The sequence below is a fragment of the Gymnodraco acuticeps genome, unplaced genomic scaffold (genome assembly GCF_902827175.1).
Source record: "Gymnodraco acuticeps unplaced genomic scaffold, fGymAcu1.1, whole genome shotgun sequence".
NCBI lineage: Eukaryota > Metazoa > Chordata > Actinopteri > Perciformes > Bathydraconidae > Gymnodraco > Gymnodraco acuticeps.
The window spans coordinates 2,330,233-2,358,075 of NW_022990042.1; the positions used below are offsets into that span (position 1 = coordinate 2,330,233).

Here is a 27,843-nt window from a genome sequence, read left to right on the forward strand (position 1 = left end):
ATTTCATAATGACACGTTTATTTATTTCATGGTACTTTTATTTCATAATGACACGTTTATTTATTTCAGGGGACTTGTATTTCATAATGACACGTTTATTTATTTCAGGGGACTTGTATTTCATAATGACACGTTTATTTATTTCAGGGGACTTGTATTTCATAATGACACGTTTATTTATTTCATGGGACTTTTATTTCATAATGACACGTTTATTTATTTCAGGGGACTTGTATTTCATAATGACTCATTTCCATTCCTTATGCAAATGAACGGGGCGTGGTTAGCTCACAGATCCAGAGACCCAGACCAAAGCAACAGCACCACACTGACTACTCGAGAAGAGGAAGAAAAAAGAGAAGGACTACTGAATACAAATAAGGCAAACTACTAAATGAAAATAAGGCGGAAGCAGAAGTGGCATGATTTTGTTCTCAGGAGGGGGCTTTGAGAGAGTATTACCCAAAAAGTACACAGTAAAAACTTCATTTTATTGTAGCAGTCAAACTAGGACTGAGTCAAACAGTGTCAGTTTTATTAAGAACTTATGGTACAAATGACTTGTATTGCAAATAAAGCAGAAAAAAAAATGCATTATTTTACTCTTGTACAGCGATTACCGTAAAGGCGCTATTCATTGCGCACTCAAAAATGAATAGCTGCTGATTTGACCAAGCGAACGCGAGAGACGGCTGAGTTGACCGCAGTTATGCAACAGCAACCGAAGCTAAACTGACTATCTTGACTACTTGTTACTATCCTATTGTGGCATAAGCCGTTTTCTACAGGCACATTTCACCTTTTCATTATGATTCTACTTGTGATAGTCGGACAGCACAACCTGTGCAGCCCATGTACAGTATTGATTCTATCCGATAGCTGCTAATACAAAACAAAACGTCTGCTTGATCCTCTCCACAATGATCAATGACAGTGAACGGATGGTCAAAGTAAGGTACAAATAAACTGAATCACACGAAGCCTGGTTATAGTGTTGCCTGACTTTATAATATAAAGTGTGTTATTTTTTTTACAAGTGTGTGGTTGCATTCCTGCTGAAAAAAACAGCATGGTGTTGACCAGCATGGACATCTAAATAAATATATCATCTAAAATAGATTTGATTTAAAAAATAACAAATATAATTCTAAATTTAAACAGCAACAAAGAAATTATAAACATTTTTTTTATTTCTCTTGTTAATATCCATTATCTTCTCTGTTATGTATCTTCCGGTCTTTGCCAATCTGGCCAGCATTTCTTGGTCCTCCACGTCTTCCTCGTACAGCCACTGCTTGAAGCAAACTGAAAATAAGAAACAACAATGTTTTAACAAATCGTATTAAATCATCTGATGATAGAACTGTAAACAGAATAGCTGAAACTTTAACAAAATAAATAACTCAGTTACCTCTAGTCATTAACCCATGTTTGTATCATTGAGTTAACTCCGTGTGTTGCTGCTAGCATACATAACACCTGACATGGAAATGTTACTCGTGGATGGGGCTACAGAGCTACTAGAAAATGGTGCATTCCTCCGTCTGAATGTGGAGCACTTTTGCTAAATGTTTCGACAAATTGCTCGTGTTACCGCCTTGACATGCTAAACTCTTATTGCACTTTTGGCAATGAGCATTTTCCACCTCAAGACCAAGCCCCCAGGAAGTGCGCCGGACTCTGAGGAAAATATTCATTGTGTCCAAACGGTGGTACTACATACGGGTTATTCTGCTCTGACAGCCAGGCATGACGGGTAATCTGTGACGTTTCGCTCTCTCAAAAGTTGGGCCATTTTGACTTCATGCGCCAATGAGCAACTCTCATAGGAAAGAACGAGACCCCGCCTCCGACGCTGTATCCAGTTCTTATTATACATCCATGCTCAAGACAGGTAACATATAACTACCCTCGGGGCGCTTAGTTCTCTCCGCCATGTGTGTGCGCGCGCGTGTGTGTGTGTGTTGCATGCATGTAGCAGGTTGTGTGTGTAAACTGCCCCACCCCCTCGCACACCGACCGGGGAGAGATCTCTCGTCTGGATTGAAAAGATCGAAAATAAATCATAGATGCACTTTGTAGTCTTATTGCATATTAGAAACGGAGTTGGCGACAGTAAGACTGTGATATAATGTTTATGTAGATATAATACATATGACATCTATTTTTTAAATGTCTCTAGTACCGATAAAAAGATCGATAACGTTGGACCTTAACGGTACCACGGTCTTTAATAATTCAGCCCGGGGCCCCGTTAATACTGGGGCTCGGTACCCATCCCTAGTTTTAATTATTACATCATCAATATTACATTTCAAATAACCAAGTACTTGGTTACCAACACAAAGCGCGGTGGCTAGTGCTGCTAAGAACATACCTGGTGATGGTGTTGATGGTGGCTCTTCGCTGCAGGATCTGGTCGATGTCCTCCTAGCAGAAGCGATTGCCTTCGTCGTTCTCGTTCATGATGGCGTCGTAGGCTCCTTTCCTCAGTAGGTCCTCGATCTCCTTCTTGGAGAACTGCTGGACCGGCTAAAGGCGACGCAGAGAGACATTTACACAAGTGGATTTAGAAAACTCTTTTGGAAAATAAACTAAGCGTACTGCAACAGCGACTGACCCAAAAATGACTTGGCATCTAGAAATATGACAGATTTTCTTTTTCTCACCCCGTTGTTGTTGCCTTCTTTGTTCCCACTCATGCTCTGCAGGACGGCACGGTCCAGCCCGAGCTTCAGACTAGCTTTATCCAGCATTTCCTTCTCATAGTATCTAGTGATCAGATGGTACACCTTCACCGCCTTAGACTGGCCAAAACGATGACACCGAGGTTGAGCCTGAAATTAAAAATGAAAAGAGGGTGCAGCTGCTGTTCAACGTTTTTTAAGCATTAAATGGGAAAATATACACTTAAAGAACCAAGGGAATAAACGGAAAGACTGTTGTTGTTGTTGTTGTTGTAGCCCTATTGTAGCCTTTATTTAACCAGGTGAAAGCCCCTTGAGATCAAAAGATCTCTTTTTCAAGGGTGACCTGCAGGACATTAGTTACACATGTAACATAAAAACAACAGAACAACAATAAGGATGACATACAACATAATGTACAGGGTACAGTTTACAAACTCTATTTACAGAGACCGGTACCATGAGTATCACACAGCATGTCACCCAGCTGAGTTTTAAAATGATGCAGGGGAACCAAAGTGCTCAGTTTTAAACATGTTTGCAGACTGTTCCAATTTAGTGGAGCTGCACAACTAAAAGCTTTCTTCCCTAAGACAGTCCTAGCACTTGGCACATTGAATAAAACAACATCATGAGATCTCAGGCAATATGTACTTTCAATTCGTCGAGAGATCAGAGAGCAGATATAAAAAGGTAGTTTACCCAACATGGCTTTGTAAATGAACATGTACCAATGACTGAGCCTCCGTACAGTTAGTGAAGGCAGACCTGCCTTGGCATACGGTACAGTGATGAGTAAGTGCTTTACAGTTAGTAACAAATCTCAGGACACTGTGATAGGCGGCATCTAACTTTTCCAGGCAATGGGCAGGTGCATTCATATAGATCAAATCACCATAGTCCAGCACAGGTAAAAAGGTCACAGTGACTAGCCTTTTCCTGGCTTCAAAAGAGAAACAGGACTTGTTTCTGAAAAAGAAACCTAGTCTAACCCTCAGCTTTTTAAGCAGATTAATGACCTGAAGTTTAAAAGTAAGACAATCATCAAGCCAGATACCTAGGTATTTATAACTGGTAACCACTTCAAGTACTTGTCCTTGCATAGTAACAATATCCAAAGCAGTGTCTGTAGTCTTTTTAGCTTTAGAAAAGAGCATTACCTTGGTTTTATCAACATTTAAAAGAAGCTTAAGCTCAGCGAGCTGAGTCTGAATAATGTTAAAAACAGCCTGTAATTTAACACCAGCCTCCTGAATGGAGGGACCTTGAACTATCTTTAGGACAGACAGAGCAGATATATATATCGTACCTGTAGGTCATTTTGAGGGTTCCAGTCAGAGTGGAATATCACACAGGTGTCCGCAGCAGTGAGGTTCACAAGCTCTTGATCAGGTGTTTGATGTGGGCTGGCATGATCCTTTCTGCAGCGATAAATAAAGAAAACAAAGAAGACATTATTAATAATAGTAATGATGGTAAGAACAATAATATTAGTATAACTATTTATATAGCACTTACACAATTGTGATTCTCACAACAAAAATAAAGAACAAAACAATATCAACAATAAAAAAACAAATGATTATAGGAATGTTAAGAGACAAAGAAATGCTAAACATTCTGAGAGGCCGACTACAAAAGGTAGACTCAATGGCTCTTGATGACATCAATGAGCAGTCCCAATAGATGCTGTGGTATAAAAAGAAATAGGTCCAGATTTCTTCTATTTACATTACATTGCATTTAGCTGACGCTTTTATCCAAAGCGACTTACAATAAGTACATTCGACCAGGAAGACACAACCTTGAAGAAAACAGAATCATATAAGTACATCAGGTTTCATAGAGCCAAACATTTCAAGTGCTACTCAACTGGCTTTAGGTAAGCCAGTCCTTTATTAGTATAAAAGTGCTTCGTTAATAGTTCTAACGCTCGAAGTGGAGTCGAAAGAGATGAGTTTTCAGTTTGCGCCGGAAGATGTGCAAGCTATCTGCCGTCCTGATGTCAATGGGGAGCTCATTCCACCATCTTGGAGCCAGGACAGCAAACCCACGTGTTTTCGCCGATGGGAACTTGGGTCCCCCTCGCAGCGAGGGCGCAACGAGTCGTTTGGCTGATGCAGAGCGTAGTGCACGCGCTGGGGTGTACGGTTTAATCATGTCCTGGATGTAGGAAGGGCCAGATCCATTCGCAGCATGGTAAGCAATTTATTTAGTGTTGGATGATTTGTTGTATTGATTGCTGATGGATGTTAAGATGTGTTTTACAATTATAACAAAAACATTATTGTAATTGGAATCAAAAAGTTTACAAATCGTAGTTTTAATAAAATGACTAGCAATATAGGATTTATTCAACAGCGGTAAATCATTAAGTTGCTAAATGAACGTACACTGAACTGTAGGGGTGCTGGGGGGTGCTGCAGCACCCCCTGTTGGCGAGTGGTGTACATTTGAAAAACTGAGTGACCACCTAAATAAAAATGATTAAACTACATCAAATAGTTATGATTTCACTTAAAATAAAATTAGCTGTATACAGTAGCATATAATAGTCATAGAATATATTTCTATATGTCAGGTGGCTTGAATTTTCCAAATAAATAAAATCAGAGTCATCTAGGTCGTAGGTCGTGGGAGAGTGACGTAATTGACGCGACACACACACACACACTGCAGAGTGACAACTTTCTAGAATGGCGCAAAAAAGGATTTTGGATTTTTTTCTCCAACAAACAACCCAATAAAAAGAGTGGACCACCAGCTACTCCTCAGCCCACCACCTCTACAACTAGAGTAATATGACACAGAAGAGACTGACACATCTGACTTTGATGCATGTCCATAGTAACATTTTGGACAATGTGGATGTTTCTGCTCTAATGAGGGTCTTCATTAGTGCCACCCCAGGCTACATTTGGAGTTTTGTGAAGCCCCAACACAAGGTAAGACGATATGTTTCCTTTAATGCTGCTGCCGCTGTGCAGTATTTTGCCTTGTCAATCAGTTAAAATTGAATTCATAGTTTTATTAATATTGTAAATAATATTTCCTGACTATTTGTAATGTTATGTAGGTTCGTAAGACCCATAGTTAGCATGTGGGAATGTGCAGCTGTTGCTAAGTGATGTAGGTCGATAATGGTGTATTAAGCCTAACAGAGGCGAGACACCAGGTGAATAGGGTAATTTTTTTTAACTTAAAGATATCAGCTGGAAATCTCTCCAGTTAATTACCTACAATGAGGCAATTGTTTCTTGTATTACAAGTTTTCTGAATATGCAAATTATCCATTATCTCATTAAATTTGCGCATATCTTAACACATTTCAGGAACCGAAATCTGAACTTTGGATAAAGCCAGGTTCAAAATTCTCGTTTCATTTTGTAGTCATATTAGCATCTAAGGCTTTTACAGAAGGGATTTTGGATATCTCTTTTTATCACTCCATTAATCAGAAAATACTGTCAACAGCCCTAAAATATCAATTTTCGCCATGTTTCTAGGTATAAAAACTTGTATAATTCAGGCTATGAATGACATATGAACAAACCCTTCAGTAAAAGCCTTCATAATATTGATAGGAATATAACTGGAAGGTTTGGTGTATGTAAGTGCAACTGAAGTGGAAATGTCGGACTCAGAGTAGGAGAAACAACTCATTTTGAGAAAACGACCTTTAAAGATTGCAGTGAGGCGCTAGCTAAACCCTCCTGTTCTTTGGATGACAGCTTGCGCATCGACGCACTCCGTGAAGGTATTTCATGTTCGGGGTCATTTGTTTTTTGTATAACCTTGCTTCGTGCAAGTGACAATTGTTGTTGTCTTCTCTGTGAACGTTTTTTTCGCCGTTCTTTTGCCATTTTGAGATTTCAATTTCTAGTGGAAAGCTAACCAGGAAGTGTTTTAGCACACCACATGACGCATCTGAACAAATCACGTTGTCAGAAGTTGACACCAGCCAATGAGATTTCGTTTCTTGGTTTAAGACCCTTTTGTACTTTCACGATTGGTTGCTGATACAAAGGAAATTACCATATTTGGATCTGATGAGATTGTGCAGGAGAGACGGAGCTTTCCAACGATATCTCTGTTGACATGGTGCAAACAGCGGTCGCGGTACTTTATGTTACGTTAGAATGCTAACTTTTGGTGAATTTAGGAGAAATATACAGACGCAAATAGACAAACTATAGTAAAATAAACACTTAAATGTGTATTTTGTACGTTTTCCTTCCAAAAGCCTGAAAGAAAACATGTTATGGAATCAAAATAGCACAACATCTCAAAATTGACCAGTGCATGAAAAACGATGTTTTTGCCTGCCGTGTCTCGCCTTAAACAAACAATTTATGTGGCTTGTATCGCTGACATTTATGGGAATATGTGGGTCAAAGGAGAATATTGTTAACATGAAGGTTAGCTTTGAATACTTGGACTGGAGTGCAGAATGGCAAAATGACTTCCCGCGGCTATGCACTGAACTGTAAAACTTACCACTATTTAGGAAAGGCTCTGATCAGGAGGATTGACTAGTAAGACAGCAAAGAGGTGGAGGAGGTCTCTGTCATGTACAACCATTGGTAGATGTTACACCTGAAAGAAAGACAAGGAAATAAGACAACACAGGAGGACAAACATCCTCTTAAGTAAAAGACCAAATCATGTCAAGCTTTAACCTGAGCCTGTTTTTTCAGTCTTTACAATGCACTAGGGGTGTAACGGTATCCGTATTCGTCCCGTAACATCACGGTTCAGATGTCACGGTTCGGACGTCACGGTTCGGCACATGCAGTCACACGACGAATACGCCTTTTTTTTTTTAAGAGTGGGAAAAAAGTCTGTCATTCAGGGCAGTATCCACTTCACTATATATATATATATAATCCAGGGGGCGGTATTGCACCTAAAAGCTGTTTGCCAGGCGCCCTTAAACAACAAATGAAGAACAAAAAGAAACACAACAACAAAACGAACAAAATACAAGAAGAAGAAAAGTTAGTATGGCGATTTCAGATAACACACAGGAGCTAGAACCCACCTGTTTCTTTTAAATCAGCTGTGTGGGAACATTTCGGGTTCCCTGTGGACTACAATAACGATGGAGTGTGCGAGTGGTGGATCGGACGAGGACGGTGTGTCAGCGTTGTTAGACAGCGGTGCCGTATGCTAATGGGAACACACGCCAAACATGCTAAATCATATCAGAAGGCATCAACCAGATTTGCCAATCACCGGAGCCCGGCAAAAGACAAATGTAGCTCAGCGTAAGTTCAATCAGGAAGACAATATCATCGGGTGTCACGTTATCTCAATAAGCAATCAGGGGCGTCACGCCCCGGCTAGCCAATCATCGCACCTGCTAACCCCATAAATCTGCTCTCCCCTCCCTGTCAGTTGTCATTTCAGGCGTCAACGCACAAGCAGCACCAGGGCTTCGTTCCAGCTGAGGGCTTTGGTCCAGCCGGCCGCCCCCGCAAACCCGGACGCGGGAGGAAAAGACAAGGAAATCGGGCTCCATGGAAGTTCCTCCGGCTTAATGGGAATGGTTACTTCACGCAAACAACTGACGCACGCTTCAGTCTCTTGAGAAGGCATCACTGGCATCAGGGCCGCCTAATGCGGCGCTTCCGGCTTCACGCGGAATGGGTCCTCATCGCATGCAGAGTTTTACCCATTCTGGCTTCAACCACAACCCCTCCTGCAGGCAGGCAGGGCTTAAGCTATATCCCATTGAAGCTACTTCCTCCTGCGCTCACTTTAAACAGGCGTCAGGGTAGCGCTGGCAAAAGGCAGTTGCAACAAATTCACAAGATGTTTCGTTATATTATGACATTGGGTCATGCAGAGTGAGATTGCTACCCCTTTAAGAGAGGGGTGTGGCGCGTGCACGTGTGCGTGGGTGTGGTAGAGCGAGCGAGCGGGATACATGTTTTGCTTCTGCCTGGGAGACGACAGAGAGTCATCCCCCCCGTTTCCTCGACTACGGTCTGGGAGCCGACAGGAAGTTTAACACTATTCTTTCACACACATGGGTTTTGGGCCGAGGGCGACACCGTACTTCCGGTATCTGCCATTTCACACAAGGTGCAACCAGAATATCATAGTCTATTGCCTTAATAAATATAGTCAACTCTAAAATACCACATATATGCAATGGCATGATAATATTATTGTGACAAGTGGGGTATTCACTTGGTGTTTCCAGAAGATAGACGTAGATGCTGCCAAAATCGACCGAAGGCCACTTTCGAGAGTCGTTTTTCCATACATCTGCAGGCAGTCTGTAAGGGCAATCCAACAACCCACACAGCTCTAGTTTACGCTGGTAACGACCTAGAGCACACCCCTCAAGTCCAGAGATGTAATCCGAAGACATGCAGCGATTTCTTCGGTCGTTAATTCAGAAAAAAAACCTAGTGCGCTCTGCCTGGCTACGTTAGCTAGCTGTTTATATTAGCACCTCCAGGATATTAGCACCTCCAGGAAAATGGCGTATTTATTGCATTGTGGGTAGCTCGTGACATCACTGTGTGAAAGAATGCATTGCTACCTTTAGTTCAGGGTTAAGGTGAGTTCCAGGTAGTGTTGGGCGTAACATCTTACAGTATGGAGTTTCAGTAACGTATTTCTTTGCGTACGAAGATCGTAATGCATTGCTAATGCAGTTCGGGTATTACTACCCATTACAATGCTCAGTAACTAACGCAGTTTCAAGCTTCATCACAGTGTTACCTGAAATGAATGGTGTTTCGTAGGGCTTCTTTTCCTCAATGACCAAGTCGCTGCACATTCCTGTTTATGACACGATCAGATACTAAATAAATTAGGAATTCACTCCCAATATTAATTGAACAATTTATTGACTTACGGCCCGTCCACACAGCGGCGTGCGTTGAAGCTTCCAACGCTTCTGCCCATTCACTTTGAATGGGGTGACGTCACTTTTAGCCGAAATGCATTTTGGGAAGCGACGTGGAGCGTTGCTGGCGTAGCTGGCGTCAAAAGTTGAGCAATGTTCAACTTTTGACGCCTCGACGGAGGCGTCAGCCAATGAAATCCCGTTTATTCAAATCTGCCAGTACAATCGCATAGCCAATCAAACCGCGTGTATGCTGGGAGAGACTACGCAGGTCATTTCCTCATATTCAAAAAAATTGAGGGGAAATTCATTGTAGCGGTAGTGAATCACCCGGTGCTGTATGATCAGTCTCTGTTCATCTACCGGGATACAAACCGGAGGAGCGAGGCATGGAGGGAGGAGGCAGAGACAGTGGGTGAAACTGGTAGGTTTTCGCCTGTTTGGGGATTTTATATCCAGTTTACTTCGTTTTAACATTGCTATTGCTTTGTATGTCGGGGGCGGGAGATTCATGTGATTGGTTGTTGGTCGTGTTGCTCGCAAAAAATCCCCAAGCTTCAGATACGCCCACCTCCAAGCGTCGACGCACGCTGCTGTGTGGACGCTCCGTTAATGATCGTTTTTCTTTTTCTCCACTAGAATATTCCGTTTTTCGGTGCACCAACGGCTGGATCTGCGACAACAACATATTTTCGGCAGCACTGTCCAAATCCGTTCACAGTCTCTGATCCACTAAATCCTTACGCATTACAGAGGTGAATTAGGTTCAAAGGTGTAATATCGCGTCTGCGTCATGACGTAATTGTTTACGTCGCCGTTTTTCTCCCTTACCGCTGTCAAACAACATCATGGAGGATTGTGTCGGGTAGTTTTCAATCATACGAAGCCAGATTCAATCAGAACTACTTCTTCAACCTATACTTTTCTAGAATGCCGTGTTGTATCGGTTATCACGTGGTTCAGCGGCATAAATGCCGCTGCAGTGCATTGTGCACCGGAGCTATTCTACTGTTAACTCACACGCAGCAGTCGTCGTTAAGCACTCACTGTCCGACTGTCATATAAGCAGCTATAAAAATGTCCCATCTGTTAGCAATGTGTTTCAGTATGAATTTACGCCGTCTGCATCACAACAACGTCATTAAGGTTCCCTGGCATCCTACAGGTGATGTTGCTTAGCAACCAAGCTAATCAGTCATCTTGACTACTGTCACTATCATTGCGGCATTAAACCATTTCCTACACAATAACAGATTCTTAGTGCTGCCCGACTGTATAAATATTTCAAGGTGCGGTCGCGTTCTAGTCACTTTGTTCAAGCGCTACTGCTCGTTACAACTCTATTCACTTTAGCGTAGGCTACTAGCATGACTGGTATTGCTCAGGGCAATCTCGATGACAAGGTCAATGTTCCCCCTTTCTACGCACGGAGATAATGTAATCTTAATAGCGTGCAGGCAAGGCTGGCTCTTCAAAGCAGATATTAACGACGCGCTTTAAGTTCCCATCATCCGTTCAGCGGAAGTCTTTCAGCCTTAAGCGGGAGTCAAGTAAGGAGAAACTACGCGTGCACCGGCTATTCGGGTAAATAATATTAATAGTGTCTCTCCCCAGTTCAATCACCCACTGCCCAGGGAGATCCCCTCATGCGTTGCTTTACGCCATCTAGTGTTCAAATACAACATTACTAACCTATAACCCCGCTCAACTGGGAAAAGAGAAGAAGAAAGAAGAGAGAAGAAGAAACAAGAAGAGACTCCTCCAAGAGCACAGCGTGCCTAATCATGAGTAACTATAGGCCTAGTCACACACCTGGAGTGCCTAGGCATCACATCAAGCTCATGGTATTAATGTTCCTCTAACCAAACTGCGTGCATCCACATAAACGTCAAGGCGTATACAGTAAACATCTCCAACGGCAATTGCTCTTCCTCACCGGGCAACCGTACTTTGCATGCGGATAATCTTCGGCACGCCATCATCTCCCGTTCTGGACGTGGCTTCCGCCGGCCTCACGACGACCGCGGTTTCCCTGTCCCTTAAGGACGTGCATTGCACATCCTCCGTTTTGGGGGGGAATATCTGCATGAGATCATCCGCATAGCGGCCGCTCAGATTCCACTATCGCTTACACATTTATTATCACACTCTCTGGATCTAACACTAGCGTCCAGGGGCGCCGCCAGAGATTTTGGGCCCCATGAAAATATATCACATTGGGCCCCACCACCAGGCACAGGCAACTTTGTTTATAAATTACCTCGAGGGCCGTACCAAATGGTCTAGCGGTCCGTATACGGGCCGGAGGTTCCCCACCCCTGCTTTAATATAATAACATTAGTATTAATATCATAACCAAAATGTCGGTGATTAACATTTTGTTTACCTAATACAGACTGATCACTCAATGCTTCAAACTGTCCATCATCCTAAATAGACTAAAAGCAGTTTTTTGTTTTATATAGATCATTGGCTATGTGGGAAAATACTGTGTTTGAAATGTATAATTTAAATTAGATGTTAGCTTTTTGTTATATATATATATATATTGTATTCCAGTCTCCCTTCAGATATGTTAAGTGGCATGTCATTCAACACAATGCTGCTCACCTCCTTCAGTTGGGAGAAAAGCTGGTTCAGGTTCAGTATTATGGGGGGACAGGGCTGCTGAGCCTAAAGATGGATCTGTTGGTCCTGCCACCAGGGGGAGGGACCACTGATTTAGTATGAATAGGCGCTAAAAATGTGCCTGCATTTATTAAAGGTAGGTAAGAATGGAGAAACCAGCTCGAGTGCGCTAGAATTTGAAAGTACACAACCGAAAAAAATCTGTCCCTTCCTTCAGAGTTCCTTACAGAGCCCCTCCTCCAACACACAGTTTGTGCACAGATGGAAGGCTGACAGGCAGGTAGGCCATCCAGTTATTTTAGCCGGGCCGGCTCAGATGATTGGTTGTGCTTTTTACAGCGCCACAGCTTCCACAGATGACATTTTTGTATGTATTTAGTGTCAAAGCATTTCATATATTCATTGCTATCGGGATGTTAAGAGCATTCCATGGAATATAACAAAAAGTGTTTCTGAAGTGAATTACCTACCATACCTTTTTAAATATCAGCTAAAAGAGCAGTGAAATGAAAGACCTCTGAATTTTCTGTAAAGATATCAATAGTACTTAATGTCAGCTTAGTAAACAAAAAACATTAGCTAACAGACTAATTTCCACCACTCATGGACCACACCCACCTTTTCTTGTGAAAATTACATGTAAATAGAAGGGGGTGTACAGAGGCTTTGTGTAATTAACTTTTGGAAGAAAATAAGTTAAATGAATCGTAAGTTTAGTGAGTAATTTATCAATATAACGTTCTATTAATATTAATTATTGAGGATTGATGAAAGGTTACTTACATTTTTTTTCTTAATGTTCTATACATTTTGGGGCCCGTCAGTCACGGGCCCTTAGAATCGTCCTAACTTTTCACCCCCTTACGGCGCCCCTGCTAGCGTCCCTCCATCACATTACTTAAGCAAGTTCTCATTAGATCCGGCTTATCACCCCAATTATCTCGGGGCATTCGTTCAGGATAGGCGCAGCTACCTCCGCTGCTAATCAAGGCGTCTCATCCTCATCCCTGCAACAACTCGGACGATGGTCCTCCTCTGCCTTCACATCCTACATCCGCCCGGAGATCAGTGCCGTGCTGGCTATCAAAAGGTCCCTCAAACACTAAAAATGGTAATTATGCCTATAACAGCATGTATACGTGTCAACTGTTCTCGTAACTGTCAGGCTAAGACTCCGGGTCTGCGTACGCTAACCCTGCGGGTGCAGGTTGCGGACACGGGTCCGCGTTAGGTTTAACCCTGCGGGTGCAGGTTGCGGACACGGGTCCGCGTTAGGTTTAACCCTGCGGGTGCAGGTTGCGGACACGGGTCCGCGTTAGGTTTAACCCTGCGGGTGCAGGTTGCGGCCAGTGGGTCTGCGTCATGTTAACCCTGCAGTGCAGGTTGCGGCCAGTGGGTCCGCGCATGTCTAACCCCGCAGCCCGGAAGCGATTCCGGCGCTCAACACGTCACCATGTTAATCTCTCATTTCATCCATAGATTTCCGCAGCCAGCCGCAAGGTAAGAATTGCTCACAGCTCCGTACTTCATACTTCACTTCTTTTGGGGGTTCATCAGAGCGGTTCTTTCCCTCCTGAATGATCATCCTGCAAACCCGGGGCCTAATCGCCAAAACATCATTACAGTTACTTGTTGTAATACGTCAATCACTATTCCCGCATATCATGTGTCCCGATAATAAACATGTATTTCATACATCACGTCTCTCCTGATTGAAATGTAGCTCAGCGTAAGTTCAATCAGGAAGATAATATCATCGGGTGTCACACGTTATCTCAATAAGCGATCAGGGGCGTCACGCCCCGGCTAGCCAATCATCGTACCTGCTAACCCCTTAAATCTGCTCTCCCCTCCCTGTCGGTTGTCATTTCAGGCGTCAACGCACAACCCTCCTCCACCCCTTCACCTCCTAATACAGGGCCAAGCTGAAACCTTCTCCCTTCAGATCGGACGAACTACTATCACCACCACCAGTGTCTAGACCCCGGAGGGTTCATCAGAGCGGTTCTTTACCCTCCTGAATGATCATCCTGCAAACCCGGGGCCTAATCGCCAAAACATCATTACAGTTACTTGTTGTAATACGTCAATCACTATTCCCGCATATCATGTGTCCCGATAATAAACATGTATTTCATACATCACGTCTCTACTGATTGAACAGCAGTTCAACAGTTTATCCCCGCTGTTTTTAAGAAGCCATGAAAGCCGTGAGACCAAAATAAATAACGGAAGCTTTTGGCATATGTTTTTCAACGACTATGCGCCCTTGAAACAATTTCTTATTATTTATGATGTAATATTTTCAATACATTCTTTTTAGTACAGCTTGATGAAACCTTTTTGTTTGACATCAGCCATTATTGATAATATGGCCATCTGAGTGTGTGTGGTACCGTTTGTTTTTAACTGTTTAATACAGTTAATTATTCAAAATGTCAGAGTTCCTTATTTTTAAACTGAAAAATGTATACTACTGTTCAAAAATAAATAAAAACAAACCTGGAATTATGCATTTGGGACTTTGTTTTGCTTTTTCTTGTTGTACCGAACCCGTACCGAACCGTGACCCCAAAACCGAGGTACGAACTGAACCGTGACTTCTGTGAACCGTTACACCCCTACAATGCACAGTTGGAAATTACATTCCAAAAGCTAAATTCAAACTCAATACCATAAATAACTGGGTACCAAAGTGCTTTACCTGATAGAACACGTTCCACATGGAGCAGCAACCATCCGGCTCGGCCTTTTGCTGCATATCATCTCCTCCCTCTCCACTGTTTCTAGTAGATCTCTACTGCCTCTGCCACAAGGATCTCACACACACACACACACTCTACCAGCCTCCACACACAGGGAAACAGAGCCTAAATACCTACACACTAATCAGCACAACAAGACACAGGTGAGGGGGGAGCAATTAGACCAGGGGTGGGGAACCTTTTTCCTCTCAAGGGCCATTTCAATTTTTCAACATCCACCGAGGGCCGTACAAATTATTGACCTCTGCTTAAAAATACTAAAATTCACAGCCCATTCATTTGGCCTTTCTTTCATGCTGTGCAAAGAAAAAGCAACCTCTTAATCCAGATATTTTACCATGACTCGCGTGTGCACGATTGTGGCATGACCACCAAAACAGAAAGATATGGACACAAGATGTGTGCAATTTAGTTTCCTATCCATGTGAATATGATTTAAGTGATTTTTTTTTTTTAATGTTTAAGTTAAAAGCATCAATCTGGTGCACTTTGAGAGCAACATTAAGAGATCTATGAATACATCTCTCAACACCCATATGAAACAGAACTGTAAGCAGATTTTCTTTTTGGATATTTTACAAATCACTTCCCTTTCAAACTGTATTCTTGTTTATTAATAACGACCTTTTTTTGACTGTCATATAGTATTTTATACCTGTTTACTTTATTCTCTTATTTTTTTTATAACTATAATGATCATATAAAGATGTGCCTACCTCACTGGTTGGAGAAAAAGCTTCTTATATTCGTTAGCATAGCTAGCTAACCAGATGCTAATAACAACAAAGTTATTGACTGTATGATCAGTATGACAGATGAACAGATCGCCACTGGGCTTACAACTGAAGACACAGCCACGCAAAAAACTGCGGCATGTGTACGGCTCCTTATGGGTACTGACATTTGTGACGTCCCGGCCCGGAGCGACGTCCTGGTGCTCTCCGGCAGCTCTAAACCCCTGTCGGACGAGACGAGACATATACCACGTGATGACACGTTAGGCTCGTGTTGTGTTCAAGGACCCTGACCATGGCCAGGAAAAACAGGCACTCGCTTGTTTAATTATTTTGCGGTCTAGATTTCTTAATTTTTTTCTTTTTTGCGTGAGTTCAGTGCTGGAATTGGGCCGGTACTCACCGGTACGCAGTACCGGCACTTCTGGTTCTGACCCATGGAGTACCGGCACTTCTTGCTCAGTACCGGCATGCTGGCGGTACTCCGGTACTCATGCACCGTGCCAGTACTCAACACTCTCCCGCCGTTCTTATTATACATCCATATATATATATACAGCCGCCCGGTACTCAGTAGATGCGTCATGAGGTGCCGAACGGACATTCTCATCGCTCTAACCGCTGGAGTTTCACAGCGGCTGTCAGCTGTTACTCCTGTCATTCAAACAGAACGTGCTGGAGAGGGGGCGGGGCTTATCTTCTCCATGTAAATACTGTGGTGGAAACGACTATGTCAAAATTAACCTATTTGACCGTGATTTAATAGTAATACACGTTTCAAAATAATAATAATAATAATAATAATAATGCCGAAGTAACAACATACTGAAAACTGTTAGTAAAACCATGTTTTAATGCTTTACAATGTACATACCTAGATGCACGTGTGTTGTGTTTATGCAGTGCAACTCCCACCCAGTGGGTGGCTATGTAGAGTGATAGAACAGAGCAGGCACGCCCCCGAGAGAAGGAAAGCAAGTCACGTCACAAATTAGCATTTCTAAAATGTTAGCGTGGATTAATAAAAGTGCAAAAAGACAGCGGTTGTCACCGGAAGAAACTTCAAATACAGAGAATGCTGTGCCTGTGTTGGAAATTGTGTCTGATAGGGAGCTTTCTTTGGTTGATCCTCCTGCTCCAAGTTCTAGTGCATTAGCATTAGCACTAGCTCCGCCGCCTCCTCCAGAGCCTCTAACGTTAGCTGCTGCTGGCGCAACTGCCAACACCGGGCAAAGCGATGCACCTGACTGCTGGACAACGGACCAGGTGCAATATTTTTGCAAGACCAATGCATGGCTCCTTCTTAAAGATAAGAAGCTAGGATGTCGGATATGCAGAGATGTCAAATCTTTGGGAATACACACTGGACAAGGACTGAAACTGTCAACTGAATGGGGTGAGTGTGCAGTGTCTCATTTCGGTGTTGACAAGGGCAAACAACAAGCTAGCCTGAGAAAAAAAATCAAAGAACATAAATAATCACAAGCCCATGTAAAAGCTGCTGACATCCTTACATCTGCTTCACGTGAAACTATTCAACATCAAGTGCAGTCTATGCATACATCTGAATTAGACACCACTATCAGAGTTTTTCGAACGGCATATAAAATTGGCAAACATAGCCGGCCATTCACAGACATGCCAATTGATTTGAATGTACAGAAACTGAATGGGCTGAACGTGGGCAGGGTTTTGCACTCCAATAAAACCTGTGGCGAAATCATCGACCACATAGCTCATGAGCTGAAGAAAAAAATGGCAAAAGACATTACAGAAAACCAAAGAAAACTGTGTTTTGGTCGATGAATCTACCACTATTAGTGGTAAAACGGTGCTTGTTGTGTGTCTACGCTCAGCATTAGCTGATGCTGAGCCCAAAACGTTTTTTTGGGAGCTGATCGAGTTGGATGGAACAACGGCTGATGACATCACAAAGGCGTTAATGGAGTGTCTTGGAAGAGATTTTAACGAGGACTTTTTAGGTCAGTGTTTCGTTTCTTTTGCATGTGATGGGGCTTCAGTCATGCTAGGGAAGAGAACACACTCTAAAAAACAGTGGGTTATTTCATCTACCCAACCATGGGGTTATGAAATGTTTAACCCATTCTGGGTTATTAATATGGTATTGGGTTATTTTTGTGCAACCCAAGTACTGGGTCAAAATATTTTTGTCTACCCAACCATTTGGTTATGAAATGTTTAACTCATTCTGGGTTATTTATATGGTATAGGGCAGGGGCGGCGGGTGCCGTAGCGGCTAGGGAAGGCTAAGCCTTCCCAAATATTTGTGTCACTGCATCCTGGTAAAATACAAATATAGGCTAATGTATAATGTCTGTGTCTTTGACATTAGCGCTGCTAGCCACCCGCTAGCCCTGTACTACGAAGCCAGTTCAACATACCCTGGATATGTTTGAGTAACAAACAAACAAACGAGATCTCGCTAAGCGGTCCTACGACGCTGGTTATCAACTCGGTAAATCAAGCCAGGGTTTCTCTCACCAGATCTGACTTTAATTACATTTGACTCGAGTGTTTCGTGAACATAATGTATTGCTTAAAATAATACTTCTGCATACAGTATGTGACACTGTAAGTGTTGCACGGCCAGATATGGCTGGAGAAGCTGACTCAGATAAGGAAATATATGATATATTATAATATTATATGATCGATGATCTGATTGATGATGTAATATGAATGATAAGTGCGACACGTCGGCGTCTTCTCTGCATACGGCAGTTTAAACTGTATTTCCTTTATCCTGTAATATGACTTGAGAGATTTAAACTCTGCACACTGAGTTGATCTCTTTTCTATAGATGCCGGAGGCGGGCAGCGTCAGGTAAAAAAAAGTGATTAAGCCTTTCCAAACCTGAGCCTCACGCGCCGGCGCCGCCTATGGTATTGGGTATTGGTTTGCATGAATCGCAACCATTTCACATGTATTAGATTCATTCATGTTGAGATAAACTGAGACAAAGGGATTAGGGTATATCTGATTCCCACTCCAGAGCAGAAGGTGGCGGTATAACCACCAATAAACTGGATACCAACCACAGTCTATGATACCAACTAATGTAAACAGAGACAAAAATCAATCTACTTTTAAATGTTCACGGTTGTAAAGATGTGAAACAACAAACATGGCTTGAACAATAAGGCATGCTACATTATTGACTGCTCTTGGACACTTCCATGGATGTATTAAGAGAACTCTGCCATGGTTTGATTTTGACCGCGATCTGGCGGGAAAGGGTTTCCCCTGCATCCTGTGTGCACTCGCGATATTTGGGCATAACCGTAAACTTAACCATCATCATCGCGAGAGAGGATCATTGAGACAATAAAGACCGTTGGCGAAAGTTGGAGGAGGTAAGCAGAACACATTGTCATCTAACTGTGAAGCTGTTAATAAATGTCATCAACTGCTAGTCCATGAGCGATATTGTGGTAACGTTGATAGTTAATTTGTTATTTAGTGTTATTTTTTATCTCACTTAAAAAGCCGAATGAGCCGACAAACATGCTAAAGCTAACGTCGTTAACTAGCTAGTCTGTGTAACTGCCAGTTAGGGAGATGGTTCAAATATAGGATATCAGGATTGAAAACTAAAGGACGGTAGCATTACCCTGGGAAAGTTAAACGGAAAGTGTGCTACCCCAGGCGCTTATATATGTCAGTAATATCAGCCCCTTTTACAAAGGAATGTTGCGCCGTTATTCGTCTGCGTCACGTACATTAGCTGCCAAGCTAGCTGCCATGCGGAGCTAGCTGCCATGCGGAGCTGACTGCCACTGTGGTTTTCGCTCTGCAGTTAATGTTACGTGACGGATGCCGCTCTGCCAGTGTCGGTAGTCGCACTCTCTGTCTGATAAGGGGACTGATAAGGTTTGGTGTAAAAAAAAGCAGGTTCTCTGTAACTTAACTTTCATTGGTCTCTCAATTTTTCACAGCAATTTGTGACTGCAAAAGTTCCTGTGGCTGCTGTCCGTAGTTGGTTAACTAATCTTGCTCTATTGTGGGTTGACCTGTTTCTAGCAGTCACAAAAGTGTATCACTCTATATAAAAATAAAGGCTTTGATATAACCATAAGTCTGCAGATAAAATACAATGCTAATAACCATAGTAAGTGGGGCTCATGTGTGCTAAATACAACAGGTAATACAAATAAATAAATAGGAGAAGCAGACATTTGTCAGTTTTAGTAGCCTCATCAACTGAATAAATTAGCCCCAGAAGTGAGGTTGAAGTCATGCAAATGTACATTTTATGTTTTGTTTTAATTAAGCTCTTTATGTGTTTTTTGTCTCAGATCAATGGACGATGTTGTGTGTGACACGTTGACACAGTGGCAGTTGACAGACGTTATTGATAGATTTAAAGGTAAGAACATGTTTTTTTTTACGTTCACAGCAAGCAGATGGTCTGTATAGCTAGGTAAAGGAATTATTTGAAATGGCATTGACTGCATTGTATTTTATGTTACTGAAAATGCATTTTTATTCCAATAGCTTCCATGTAATTAGCCTCTTATTTTTTGCTGTTCTCCATGGTTTAAATAGATGTCCTTGTTTTTTGTTTTTCAGAAGAGGGAATTGACGAGGAGAGTTTTCTTCTTTTAGACGAGGGGACCATCAGCCAATTGATTCCAAAAGCTGGCCCCAGGCTTAAGTTCCTCAAAAAATGTAGAGGACTTGTAAGTATAGTTAGATCACTGCAGATGTGAGAGGCTACACCCCTCCCCCACACACGCATATTCATTTCTGCTTAGGGGTCAATATAAACCATACTTTACACAGGTCTCTGAATTTATCAAAACTTTGGCGTGGTGCATATCTCTCACACCATGCATACTGTGTGCAGTCTTCTGAGTCCGCTGGTGTGGTACACTGATTTACATTACTGATGCTCATCCGGCAATTCTAGGTGGCTGTCACTGTTTGTTACATTAACCTGGATTCTGTTTAGATTGAACCTGCTGTGCCACCTACAAGTCCTGATGTCCAACCAACTGCCACAACTCCACCCTCCATGGAGGACCAAACGGCACCTGTCGTACCAGCGATGATACCTCAAACACTACATATAATTCCACAATTTGTAAGCTCCACTTTTTAAGACTTGGGTTTCACTTTTTTTCTTTAATCAACACTAAAGAGTAATAAACGATATCTGTGATGTTGTCCCTTCTTGCAATTTTCTCAGGATATCCGCCAGATTCTCACAGGCTCAACTGAAGGCAAGCTGATCCTGGGGAGCCTTGATGAGGATGTGATCATCCCTTCGCAAAGAAAGTGCCTTGTCCGTATTTTGGTGTCTCACCTCATGGAGAAGTTTGGAGAGAGGTAATTAAAAATAGTGGGTTTTTTTTCTTGTTTTTAGTGAATGTTATGTTAGTTTGAAAAAGGTATATGAATCTTCTTTCAGGGGAAAAGAATAAGACGGGACACTACTTTCAAGTCTGACATTTACCTAGACCACCAACATAAACATGCACAACACATGTACCAAAACACACGTTCAGTAGTGTTTTTAATTTATTAGGATGCCTATTAGCTGCAGAATATGCTACAGCCATTATACTGGGGTGCAACACATGTTTTAGAAATACTTAAGATCTAATTTGACTCTGCTGGTAATTTAGTTTTTCTGTGTTTGCAGTCCTACCAGTGAGACAAAAAAGGCCTTGGCTGCAGCTTTGATTCATGGGTTTCCCTCCTTGAAGGACGAGTCGGACTCAAGCAGTGGCTTCGTAAGTAATTAACATTTTATTGAGGAATTGATGCTAAAACAGTCAGTTGAACACAATATAACTCATCTCCCAGCACCAGAGTACTGGACTTCTGTGCTGTTTGATGCCCGGTGTTGTCAGACAGACATACAGACAAACCCTGTTCTAGATGGCTCAGCCACATGTTGTCGCCACGCTATCAAAATGTGCCTCATCTCTATTCACCAAAGACTTTCATTTCTTGACAGGGATACTGGTTCACCCCAGGACGGAACCGCCGCCCAGCCACTGGATTCCTCGAAGAGAGGCTTCGGAACGTCAGAAAGAGGATGAGAAAACCGGCCAGGTCACAGAGCACGCAGCAGACACCACCACAAAGTAGTGAAGCTGGCACTCGTAGGACATTCATACCAGGTAATCGTTGGAACTGAATAATTTGTTTAAGCAATACAGACATATAATTTGAGATTGTTAATATCCTTATGTGTACTTTTATAGAATGTACCATATCGGAAGAAAGAGCCATACAGTGTAAAGAATGGCTGAAACACAATTCGCAGCCCCTCAACCAGGTGGAGCAATACATGCAGGATACAGCAGTGTACAGGTCAGTAGGAATGCACTGAGGACACTAGCTGCAGCACTCATTCAATGTCATTTTGCCTATGCATGCACCTCATGGTACTGTAGCACCTCAAGTCATTCAAATCTGAACTACAGACTTCTCAAAACAAACTACTACTAGACCTCTCACACCTATGACCTAACCCCTGCTCATTATGATGCTATAGTGGGATGGCTCAGGGGAGGACAGAGTACAGCAACTTGCAATGGGCCTGGTTTTCAAGGGACCAGTGCCATGTACCTGTCAAAATAAAAGGGCACAACACCAGTGGGAGCTCCATTACTCTCTCCCCCCCCCCCCCCATAATCGGCACAAACATGGGGATGAATGCATTTTACTATTATGCTACCAAAATGTGGAACACCCTACCACCAGCCATCAAGAAAGTGCAACTCCTTACCCTCCAAAACTGCCATACAAGAGCACCTGTCTGCAACTGCCCTCAGGGCTTTTTGTGATATCCTTTTAACATTCTTGTACTGCTGTACTTTCTGCAAACTATCAAACAGGGCCAAGTCTTTAAGGGAAAACGGGTGGGACATTCAAGGGATCCGCCAAGAGTTCCCACATCTATTCACTCCAGGCATGGTAAGTTAGGAAGGAGTATATGTTTACATATGATGTGGATGCATTGTTTATAACAATCTTTTATCAGTATGTCAGCTGCCACATTGAATTTTCTTTTTCAATTTTTCATTTAGATTGCACAGGACTTTCAGATCCTACATGGAGAGGCTGCGCCTAAGCTCTTCGAAACCTGGCTACCTTTGTTTAAAGACAAGATCCTGCACCTGGCGAGACGGGAAGGGAAACTTATCTCGTCGCTTGATGGATTAACACCCGGTAATACATTGTTATATTGTACAGCAGACTTTATTTTGCTACTAAATGACCAATTCACAGATATGCCATGCCACATATTGATACCTATAAAATTGTCTTCCTACAGATTGTTTGGGGGAACTTGCTCTGAGCCAGTTACCAACACTGCTTCCACCAACTGTCTACAGGGTTGGCCGAAAAGTGTTCCGGTACACTATCGAGGAGTCTAAGTTGGCCTTCATTGATCATAAGCCTGTAAGTCCCTCTGCATATCTAAAGGGAAATGTTATTCTTTTAATCACTTGAACCCAGCATCCATATTCTTGGGGGGGGTGGCGGGGACATTAGCCAAACATGGCAGCTAGATCGGCTATTTTTGGCGAAGAGATTTGGTGAAGATGGAAAACAGTGGTCTAAAGTACAGAGCCAACCCAGGTCCAGTTTAAGTGGTTAAGAATGTGCCTGACTGCCTGTTATTCCTGGGCTCAAGAATAATTCAAAACATTGTTTCTGAATATGCATTGTATCAGCCACTGCCAAATCTTGCTTACTCTTTGCTTTTGCACAATCTTTTACTTTGTTTAATTTATCTTGTCTTTTGTTCTTTATTTCTTTCTCAGGTTGGAACAAACTTGGTGGAGTACCTCCATGAGGCGAAGGTGTCAAGACCTTACCCATATGTCCTGTCCCTGGGAAACGATATTTGGCACACCTCTCAGGCGTTCGTTATTCTTGATGGGGAGGCGTTGGAACAAAACACATTGCTTCAGGCAGTAGATGTCTGTTTCAAGGTATTCTATATCTTTGACATCGACTACACAAAGCAGTGTGAAGCTGTATGGAAATTCCTCCAAAATGCAGTGTACGAAATCAAGGGAGGAGAGGAGTCAAAACCTGCTACGTCCTTGCGTGCAGCAATACTTGCTTGCAAGTAGACTTGTGGTCTTGATCCTTTTATTTTCTTCTGCTGGTCCTCCTGTTCTATTCTCTCTCTTCTGCTGCTTGGCTCAGAGTAGGGTTCTATCTGGTTAAATTAAATATTGCTGGATTTGTGAAGTGTGTGTGTGTTATGTTCAAAATACTACCTAATGCTCAAAGTATTTTATGAGCAAGTTGTGTGCTAAAAAAAGAGCTAAATGGTGGAAGCATAAATTGTTAAAATGTTTATTTGCACATCTTAGTTTCCTGTAGTTCGGATCACCTAAAGGAGCAGTACATTGTTGTGATCATGTTGGAGGATTTTCTTTGTAACGTTTACATAGCCAGTATATGAACCAGTCATTTCTGAAAAAACGTATGTTGCTATTAGTGGTTCTCAAACCAGAGCTTGTAGATCTGCTAATGTGTGTTGTTTACAGGCTGTACTGTACATGCATAAATGTTAAGTTTTGTTTAAAGAAAGTTTTGCACTTTATTGTGAACTGAATATGTTTGCACTTTATTGAACTGTCAATTGTTATAACAATAAAATGAATATTTTTCTAAGATTCCAACATTGTTTAAAAACGTTTATTGCATATTATATTATTTGCATGACCAAATATAGGATGCATTTTAAAAGGGTTTGTAATTTAAATGTTTAAGAGACATGGGTATTGCATTAAAAACATGACGATAATAACTTGTAGAATTAACCCATCGCAGCTATTATGACCCAGCATTTGGGTGTAATATTTAACCCAATTCATGGTAGAATTAACCCAGGGCTGTAATTAATTTGACCCAGCATTTGGATTAAATGTATAACCCATCTGCTGGGTTAAAATACGCAACCCATTTCGTTGGGTCAAATTAACTACTGCTGGGTTGGTCCAATATTGATCCTGGCGTTGGGTTAAAAAACGACCCAAATTGGGTTGTTTTTAACCCAGCATTTTTTAGTGTGCAGGCGTTGCTACCCAGTTGTGTAGTAAATTCCCAAGCCTGTTTGTGTGGCACTGCTCCAATCATCGTCTAGAGCTGGCAGTTGGGGATGTGGTCAAGGAGGTCTCAGGGCTCAATCATTTCCAGATCTTTTTTGACAAACTCTATTCCTTGTTCCATGCCTCCCCCAAAAATCAGAGGCAGTTAGCGCAGTGTGCGCAAGCAGTCGGACAGCGTCTCCTGGTGATAGGGCGTGTTTTGTCCATCCGCTGGGTGGCTTCAAGTGAAAGGAGCGTCAGAGCAGTCTGGGAAAACTACCGAGTGCTTCATGATCACTTCACAAATGCTGCAAACGACACGAGCAGGGATTCCAGAGACAGAGCAAAGTACAAGGGCCTGGATGATGTGCTCACATCTGCAACGTTTGTCAGCAATCTGGGACTGATGTACGATGCGCTCACAGAGCTCAGCGACCTCTCTCGGCAACTCCAAAAAAGAGAGATGACACTGCCTACAGCAGATAGGCTCTTAACTCGAGAAATACGAGTTGTTGAATCCATGGTCACCATGCCTGGCCCACACATGACTACAGTTCATACAGCTCTAGCTGAGAAGTCCTTCAAGGGTGTTGCCCTGCGTGAGAATGGCAGGCTTGTACAGATTCATGCAGGTCAGTTTTTCCGCAGTATGGTAGATAGGGATGGGTATCGTTTGAAATTTATCGATTCCGATTCCGGTTCTGCTTATCAATTCCGGTTCTTATCGATTCCCCGTTTCGATTCCAAAATTGTAAAAGAAAGAGGTCAAACGTTTAGATAACAAAAATATCTTTATTCTTTTCAGCTTTAACTGAAATTGTTACAAATAAAAAATATACATGCAATACAAATGTATTGCACAATAGCTGTGCTTTATTTTAACTGAGCTATGCCTGTGGCAAGCTATTAACACTGTGCCCAATTGTCTTTTTATTTTTTAGTGTAGTGGAGCCTCACTTCAGAGCGTTTACCGCGACCCATCTTTGGTGTTATGAAGTGACTGAGCTCGTGAACTGTCTACGGGAGGGCGGGGAGCCTCGCTGCGGGGCAACTGTGGACCTCTGTCGCCTGTCAGCGCAACTTACATGATGCCGTTTAAAAAAATTAAGGGCGGTGCCGGCCATCAGTGTACCGAGCCGGCCGTCAACGGCCCGCTGATGACCGGCCGTTCTGTGATTCTCCAGGTCCGCCCTGTATTCCACCGGGTCGCCGCGGTACAGACGGACCCGCTGGAATACAGGGTCTACCGCGTTTAGGAACCGTTAAGCAGAACCGAAAAGGTGTATTTTGTACGGGTACCCGGTACCCGGCATTTTCTTATCGGTTCTCATCTGGAACCGAGTTTCGGTTCCCAACCCTAATGGTAGAGAATCTGAGACACAGAATGACTTCCACAACCTCCTCTCATGTCAGCACAAGAGAAATCCCATTACATGGCCGGGAGGCCCGGGACAATCAGCTAATCCAGGACATGAAAGTTATCCATCCTGGAAGTTGGCCTGAAGAGGAGTTAGACGTACAGTATGGGGACGTAGAGGTGCTACGTTTGTGCGAAGTGCTGAAAGTGGACAGAAGAGAGACTGTTCAGGGCTTTCGCGAATACAAGGAAACCAGGGCATCCCGTACACCTGCTGCCATGGAGCCTCTACTGAAAGCAGTCCGAACCATCACTGTCTCCACTAGTGAGTGTGAGCGGGCATTCAGCTGCATGAACGATATCCTTACTGCAAAAAGGAATGCTCTCTCTGTCAGCCGACTGTCCAGCCTGGTTTTCATTAAATGTAATGGACCATCACTAGGACAGTTCAATCCGGAACAGTATGTGAGGTCCTGGCTGGCAAAGGGAAGGAGAAGTGCTGATGAAAGAGCCTGTCCAGCTCCAGCCCCTGATACTGATGTCCCCAAGGCCTTCTGGAGCCTTTTCTAACAATGTGAAGTATATTGCAAAGCAGCTCACCCAGTGAGAAGACTTTTGGCATAATGTGCCGATTTGTACAGATCCTGGAGATAGAAGGACTTCAGACCAACCAGGGAGTTATCTGATCAGCTTGGTGTTCAATGTAACTCTTTACCATGGCTCAGACTTTGTTACTTGCAGTTACAGTTTCTCATTTTAGATTGTGCAAATTTTGCATTTGTTTTTACATGTTCTTTGTTCATGCTCTTTATCATTTTTCTGAGTTGGAAAGTTAGATTGCATCATAGTTTACTTTATACATATTTGTATTCTTCAGTGGTGAAGTATATTGCAAAGCAGCTCAGCCATGTGAGAAGACTTTTGGCACTTTTTCGTTTTTCGTTTTCTGAGTTGGAAAGTTAGATTGCATTCAAAATGTACAGAAATACTTAATTTTGTTAAAGCTTTTTATAAAAAATGCTTCTGACCAGAGCTTTGTTTCCTTGTCATTAATGTTGAACACCACCAGAGGGGCTCTCACCTGAAAGGTCTCTGCTTCATGTGTCTTCAGCAGAAGATCTAGACTTTGATTGCTATATTTTCAGTTAATATTGACCTTACAGAGCTTTAGCCATATCCGCTGCCTATCATAAAAAATGTTAAGTACAGTGAACCTTTCTAAAATATACAGTAGTAAAGAGACAAACCCACCAGCATTATAGTAGCCAAATTCTTGTTTGTGGGCTATATATATAAAATTGACTTGAAAAAGTTGCTGATTTTAGAGTACTGGCACCTTTTTCATTCCAATTCAAGCACTGCGTGAGTTACCTCGAGGGCCGTATCAAATTGTCTCGCGGGCCGTATACGGCCCGGGGGCCGGAGGTTCCCCACCCCTGAATTAGACAAAGTTGTGGGGGGGAGGAGACAACACAGGGCACCAGGTGAACATAATCAGGAGTAACAGAAAGAACGGGAGGGGGAACACTTTTCAAAATAAAAAACACATGTGCAATATACAAGGCCTGAAGCCGTCAGTCCATAGTGACAAAGTTATCTTCGTCACATATCCTTACCCCTCTCCCCAGGAAGCACAGTGTCTTAACCGTTTTGGCCATTTTGCCCTCCTCCATGTGTCTCCACTCCGCCCGGTGTTTCCAGAGACGTTTCATATAATTCATCCTGA

General features: G+C 42.6%; 2 protein-coding genes across 5 annotated transcripts; one reads left to right on the forward strand and one right to left on the reverse strand.

Annotated features, from left to right (window-relative positions):
* Positions 1–405: 405 nt before the first annotated feature.
* LOC117545540 (chromodomain-helicase-DNA-binding protein 8-like) lies at positions 406–15,909 on the reverse strand. Of its 3 annotated transcripts, none has more exons than XR_004568854.1 (6): positions 15,844–15,909; positions 7,185–7,283; positions 3,997–4,108; positions 2,670–2,837; positions 2,378–2,532; positions 406–1,305 (listed from the first exon to the last, which is right to left on the reverse strand). XR_004568854.1 is itself a non-coding variant. In XM_034215357.1 (5 exons), the coding sequence occupies exons 1-4, from the start codon at positions 14,941–14,943 to the stop codon at positions 2,431–2,433; spliced, it is 444 nt and encodes a 147-aa protein (XP_034071248.1). In that variant the 5' UTR covers positions 14,944–15,064; the 3' UTR covers positions 406–1,305; positions 2,378–2,430. The 3 variants fall into 3 exon arrangements, 1 of the variants encoding a protein (XP_034071248.1); XR_004568853.1 differs by lacking the exon at positions 15,844–15,909 and adding an exon at positions 14,882–15,064; XM_034215357.1 differs by lacking the exons at positions 7,185–7,283; positions 15,844–15,909 and adding an exon at positions 14,882–15,064.
* Positions 15,910–18,525: 2,616 nt separating this feature from the next.
* LOC117545537 lies at positions 18,526–24,352 on the forward strand. Of its 2 annotated transcripts, XM_034215355.1 has the most exons (12): positions 18,527–19,051; positions 19,994–20,064; positions 20,268–20,377; positions 20,650–20,781; positions 20,887–21,026; positions 21,343–21,433; positions 21,661–21,826; positions 21,911–22,019; positions 22,547–22,625; positions 22,739–22,880; positions 22,987–23,114; positions 23,480–24,352. In XM_034215355.1, exons 2-12 carry the CDS (start codon positions 19,998–20,000, stop codon positions 23,792–23,794), a joined length of 1,479 nt encoding a protein of 492 aa, XP_034071246.1. In that variant the 5' UTR covers positions 18,527–19,051; positions 19,994–19,997; the 3' UTR covers positions 23,795–24,352. The 2 variants fall into 2 exon arrangements, with proteins under 2 accessions (XP_034071245.1, XP_034071246.1); XM_034215354.1 differs by having other exon boundaries at positions 18,526–20,064.
* The last annotated feature ends 3,491 nt before the right edge of the window (positions 24,353–27,843 follow it).